At 31.9% G+C, this 6,091-nt stretch overlaps 1 protein-coding gene across 2 annotated transcripts; it reads left to right on the plus strand.

The window, feature by feature from the left end:
• The first annotated feature begins 439 nt into the window (after nt 1-439).
• LOC131626123 (probable serine/threonine-protein kinase At1g54610) lies at nt 440-4,702 on the plus strand. Of its 2 annotated transcripts, none has more exons than XM_058896946.1 (8): nt 440-623; nt 736-1,038; nt 1,858-2,142; nt 2,264-2,581; nt 2,895-3,122; nt 3,388-3,488; nt 3,607-3,724; nt 3,918-4,702. In XM_058896946.1, exons 2-8 carry the CDS (start codon nt 745-747, stop codon nt 4,239-4,241), a joined length of 1,668 nt encoding a protein of 555 aa, XP_058752929.1. In that variant the 5' UTR covers nt 440-623; nt 736-744; the 3' UTR covers nt 4,242-4,702. The 2 variants fall into 2 exon arrangements, with proteins under 2 accessions (XP_058752929.1, XP_058752928.1); XM_058896945.1 differs by having other exon boundaries at nt 704-1,038; nt 3,918-4,699.
• The last annotated feature ends 1,389 nt before the right edge of the window (nt 4,703-6,091 follow it).

The raw sequence follows: 6,091 nt of genomic DNA on the forward strand, positions 1-6,091 counted from the left end.
GCTTATTTGCCTTCACACACAATTGAACTTGTCTTCCATACACTTTTCTTTTTTACTCATTTTACCATCTTTCATGATAAATCAAAATACTAATACATGGAATTTTTCAATAAATACATTAATACTAATCTCCCAAGTTGAAAATAATTATAATGAACAATAAAAAAAAACTCCCTTTTAAATTTCGTTCTCTATCTTAATCCGATGATTTTAAACAATTATTAATATATCTGATATTTCTACACAACTATCAACTAATACAAATATTAGACAGATATTTCTACGTAACTAACTCAAGGACAAATATTGTTACTAGTGTAATAAAAATGAATATAAAGATTATGAATTACGTATATATTGTCGCTACCTTAGTAGTTACGTTACGTTACAAATACCAATCAATTTAGGCAGCAACAACAAGTAGTTTTGTATTGTAATTTGTGAAATTGATTTTGAGAGTTGTAAGTCCTCTTTTTCTTCTTGTCTCACACCTTATTTCCAAACAACCACTCTCTTTTCACTCTCCTCCATTCTTCATACCAACTCACTCTCTCACTCTCTATTCAAACCTTCTACTTGCTTTTCATTTCAATTTCGATTTAGATTTCGGATCGTTTTTTAAGGTTAGTAAGTAAAGTTGCATTGATGTTTATGATTGATTAAGTAATTAATGCGGTGATTATTTTCGGTAATTGTGGATTAGTTACGATGTTTAAGGGTGATGATGAAGTGTAGATTTGAGAAATGGGATGTGTGATTGGTCGTCAAGCAGTTACATCGGAGAAGAAGGGTTTGGGTGGTGAGAGTAACAGGAAGGTTGATGAGGTTGATAATGGTGGTGGTGGTGATAGGGTTCAGGTGGCGACTCGAGGCGAGAGTAGAAGATCGAAGGCGAATCCGAGGCTGAGTAATCCGCCGAAGCATTTACTTGGGGAACAGGTTGCTGCTGGATGGCCGCCTTGGCTTACTGCTGTCTGTGGGGAAGCTCTTAGTGGATGGATTCCGCGAAAGGCGGATACATTTGAGAAAATTGATAAGGTGCTTTTCTGTTTTGGTATTATTATTATTATTATTGTTTCTTTACTTGATTTATGGATCATGCTTTATCTGGAATGTGATTTGAATTGCAGTTCATTAGTGTGGATTATTAAGATGTGGAAATGTGTTGTTAAAAGTAAAATTCATTATGAATCATGGATTATTGATCTGTTTGTAATTTGTTGTAGAATTGAATCGAGTTGAATTCCTGTAGTTTTTTTTTTTTGCTGCAGTATTTAAGTTTAGAGAGAGTGTTGGGGTAACACTATAGTAGCACTGACACCGTGTCAGAGTCTGTGTCTCAAACTGACACCGACACTTGTGATTATGTTTAATTTATTCAATTTTTTCAAATTATTACTGGTGTCGACTGTCACTGTTGGTGTCATGTTTCCAATGTCCGTGTTTCATAGGTAGAAAAGATGGTGGAAAATACACTTAGGTGATTTGAGCATGTAGAGAGAAGGCTTGTAGATTTTGTGGTAAGGAGAGTAGATTAGATGGAGAGGAGTCAAACAATTAGAGGTAGAAGAAGACCTAGAAAAACCATATGAGAAGTTATTACGAAAGATCTTAGGGTTAATGATTTGGATAGAAACATGGTACTGGATAGAACATTATGGCAAAAGTTGATTCATGTAGTCGACTCCACTTAGTGAGATAGGGCTTTTTTTTGTTGTTGTTGTTGTTGTTGTTGTTGTTGTTGTTGTTCTTGAGTTTGAGCCTTGAGTTTGAGCCTTAGAGGAACTTCTGTGGTGTAGAATCTTGCATTTAAGTTTTGAATATGATTCTTGTCTCTTAATGTTGCTTTTACTTTAGATTGGGCAAGGAACGTATAGTAATGTGTACAAAGCTAAAGACTCATTGACTGGTAAAATTGTTGCTCTCAAGAAGGTTCGTTTTGACAATTTGGAACCTGAGAGCGTTAAGTTCATGGCTAGAGAGATTCTTATTCTGCGAAGGTTGGATCATCCAAATGTTATTAAGCTGCATGGTTTAGTTACATCAAGGATGACTTGTAGTTTGTATTTGGTGTTTGATTACATGGAGCATGATTTAGCTGGACTTGCTGCAAGCCCGGACATCAGGTTTACAGAGCCTCAGGTTAGACCAGGTTTGACTAGATGATTTCATAATTGCTTGTTCTTTTTCTTTGGTATTTGGTACACTTTCTTTTCAAGCAGTAGAATTTGATGTTTCACAAAAATTGCGCCTTCAATTGCAGATAAAATGTTACATGAATCAGCTGCTATCGGGACTTGAGCATTGTCATAACCGACATGTACTTCACCGTGATATTAAAGGATCAAATCTTCTTGTTGATAATGAAGGAATACTAAAGATTGCTGACTTTGGGTTGGCATCCTTTTTTGATCCAAACCATAGGCATCCCATGACTAGTCGAGTAGTTACACTTTGGTATCGGCCTCCAGAGTTGCTTCTCGGTGCTACAAGTTATGGTGTCGGCGTAGACCTTTGGAGCGCCGGATGCATTTTAGGAGAGTTATTGGCTGGGAAACCAATTATGCCTGGTCGTACAGAGGTGACAAACATCTTACATATCTCATTTTGTTGGCCTTTTCTAACTTACATATCTCAATAATTACCAAATTGTGCTGCCACAATATACACCTAATTGATTCCAAAAAAATATAAAAAAATTGTACGCAATCATTATAATTTTACTACTATATTTTCCTTTTTAAGTTGCATACTAGATTGTATGTTTACTTGTATACTAGATTGAATGTTTAATTATATTCTATCTCATGCATAGTCTAAGAATTTTAAATTCCTATACTAAAAATAAGTTCTTTGAAATCACAACTGATTTTTCTAACTCCTTACTTGCATAGGTGGAGCAACTACATAAGATATACAAACTATGTGGTTCACCTTCTGATGAATACTGGAAGAGGTCAAAGTTGCCCAATGCTACCTTGTTTAAACCTCGAGAGCCGTACAAGAGATGCATAAGAGAGACATTCAAAGGTTTTCCGCCATCTGCTCTACCCCTTATCGATAATCTTCTTGCAATTGATCCTGTAGAACGGAAAACTGCCTCAGATGCTTTAAGAAGTGAGGTGGGCTTTTTGAAAATTTCTAGCTTTGTAACTGAATAACCATTCAATACCAGAAACCGTCATTCTCTCTTTCTTCATCTTCTCTATTCTTTCTGTATTCTTTGCAATTATCCTCGCTTTACCAAATGTAGACAGTCCAAAATCAACGCAATACTACTGGCCTAGCCATGTATGAATTTATAAAATGTAACTATGTTGAATATGATTCAGGTGTTATTCTTGTTGAGTTACATCTACTTTGCTTGTCTGCTCCTACATTTTGCAGTTCTTTATGACAGAACCTTATGCTTGTGATCCTTCTAGTCTTCCAAAATACCCCCCAAGCAAAGAAATGGATGCTAAAAGACGGGATGATGAAATGAGGAGGTATTTCTGCTCTTAAGTTTCCATTCTGCATATTGGAAGTATTTGAATTTATTTAAATAAGCTTCCTTTCTGCACGTTTTATCATCACTAAGATACTTTTTGTTCCATATATGTTCAGACAAAGAGCTGCAAACAAAACTCGGGTTGATGGTTCAAAGAAGCATCGTACTCGTGATCGTGCTGCGAAAGCTTTTCATGCTCCCGAAGCCAATGCCGAGCTTCAATCCAATATTGATGTATGTGCAAACAAATTATTAATATTTATAATCACTAGCACATGAATGATGCTTTAGTTTAGACACTTGCTTAATGCCTATGCTTTGAGATTATTTAAGAATGCTTAAAGAATGGAAAAATCTGCAACATTATGATATTGTGACTTAAAAGTAAAGTCGATTACATTCGTTTCTATGATTTAATGTGTAACAGAGAAGACGTCTAATCACTCACGCAAATGCCAAGAGCAAGAGTGAAAAGTTTCCTCCACCACATCAAGATGCAACACTAGGTGTTCCTTTGGGATCTTCGCATCGTATTGATCCAGAAACTATACCTGCAGATGCATCTTTCATTTCAACCGCATATACTTATTCAAAGGAACCATTCCAAGCTTGGTCGGGTCCAATTGGTAATGCTGCTGATATTGGTTTACCGATGCGAAAGAAACACATTGCAGGAGATGTATTCGATTTATCAAAATCACCAAAAGGTATCCTCAAGGACAAGTTTAAAGGAAAGGGAATTATAGCTTAGATATTTAGTACATTCTTATAGAATCAATTTAAGTACATTTTTAGGCCTACCCACTTGCTGAGAGAATGTCAATTGAATGTGTTCCATTGTCCTTCTATGTGCTTACTTTCTGAGAGTATAAGATAGTTGCTTATCAGCAAGTGATGATATAAGAATAATATGTCCCCATTTTTAGTTACACCTTCAAAGTATACACCATAATTTCTTTTCTTTTTTTCAATGAAGCTTTTTTTTCTTCTTCTTATGTTTAAACTGTTAGTATGATGAGAGAATGAATTACCATGATGTACATATTGATTTTAGTATTAAGGAATCTGGTGTTGTTAATATCTAAATTGTGTTTAATTTGTTGAGAATTGTATCTTGAGCTATATTTGTGGCCTTGTTTCAGCACTGATTGGTGGACCAAGTCAAAAATATTTTGTAATACTTTGACACCAGGATAAATAAAAAAATCCATCTTATAATTGTGTTATGAATTGAATCTTATATTCTTATGAGTGTATTGGAATGAGATTTTAATAGATTATTTTAGGGGAAAATTTCTTTGAAAATTTTAAAAGATTTTGTAAAATTATATTGATTTTTTAGATTTTTTTAAAGATTGTTTATGATTTAGGCTTTTTTATTTAGATTTAAAAATATTTATATTACAGTTTTTTGTTATTTATTTTATAAATTATTATGATTTGAAAAGACTCTGTAACTCTTTATAAAAAATCTTTTTAAAGATTGTTTATGATTTAGGCTTTTTTTATTTGGATTTAAAAATATTTATATTACAGTTTTTTGTTATTTATTTTATAAATTATTATGATTTGAAAAGACTCTGTAACTCTTTATAAAAAATCTAAATAGATAATATAATAAATGAATTATAATATTGATACACATGTTAAATTATTTAATAATAAAATGATTTTTGTTTAAAAAAAAAATTATTTTCAAGTTGTTTAAAATAGTATTTTTCTACATATCTAAAAATATATTAATTTTGTATAAATTAATATTTTGTTCATGCTTATGCATTCGCGGCCGGTGAACATCATGAATTTATGTGTATTTTGGTTGAAATTCTTCCAACTCCGCTTGAGCAGGACATGTTTATTTGGTGGAGGGATCCGCTTGATTTTCGGGTTAAAGTGGCGTATTCAAGATTAATTGTTTTGCGTGTATGTTATTTTTTATTCTCATTTGTTCTCTAAGATTTGGAAGATTTCTATTCCTTCAAATGTTTGTTCTTTCGGTTGGAGATTGCTCCTCGATCATCTACCTACTCGTTTTCAACTTTAGAAAAGAGGTTTACTTAATTCCCAAGAGTTTGTGTGTGCACTTTGCTTACAAGAAGATGAATTAGCTCATCATCTTTTTGTAGAATCACTTTAAAATTCATCAAAACATAATTTTATTGTTAAAAATTTATTAAGTGTTGCACATTTCAAATAAGCTTTGCTTCTATTTCAAATAAAATAGAGATGATAAGTTTCAAATTTCAAATAAACATTGCTTCTGTTTTAAATAAAAGTAGAGATGATAAATTAAAAAATTTAAATAAAATTTAAAAATATAAAATATTTTAGATATTTTCGATTACATAAATATATGAGAATGAATATTGGATATAGAATAATTTATTTTCAAACAAACAATGATCATTTTTAAATCATCGAAAATATTGTTAATAATATACTAGATAATAATTTAATAAAAAAATAACATTCATTTGTATAATCTTAATAATACTAATAAATTTTTTTAATCATTTAGATCAGGATTTATATGAATAATTTTTATTTTACAAATCGATTTTGTAAAATCAAGCTAGACTAATTTATAAGTTTAATATAACT

This window comes from Vicia villosa, unplaced genomic scaffold (assembly GCF_029867415.1).
Source record: "Vicia villosa cultivar HV-30 ecotype Madison, WI unplaced genomic scaffold, Vvil1.0 ctg.000262F_1_1_1, whole genome shotgun sequence".
NCBI classification, from domain to species: domain Eukaryota; kingdom Viridiplantae; phylum Streptophyta; class Magnoliopsida; order Fabales; family Fabaceae; genus Vicia; species Vicia villosa.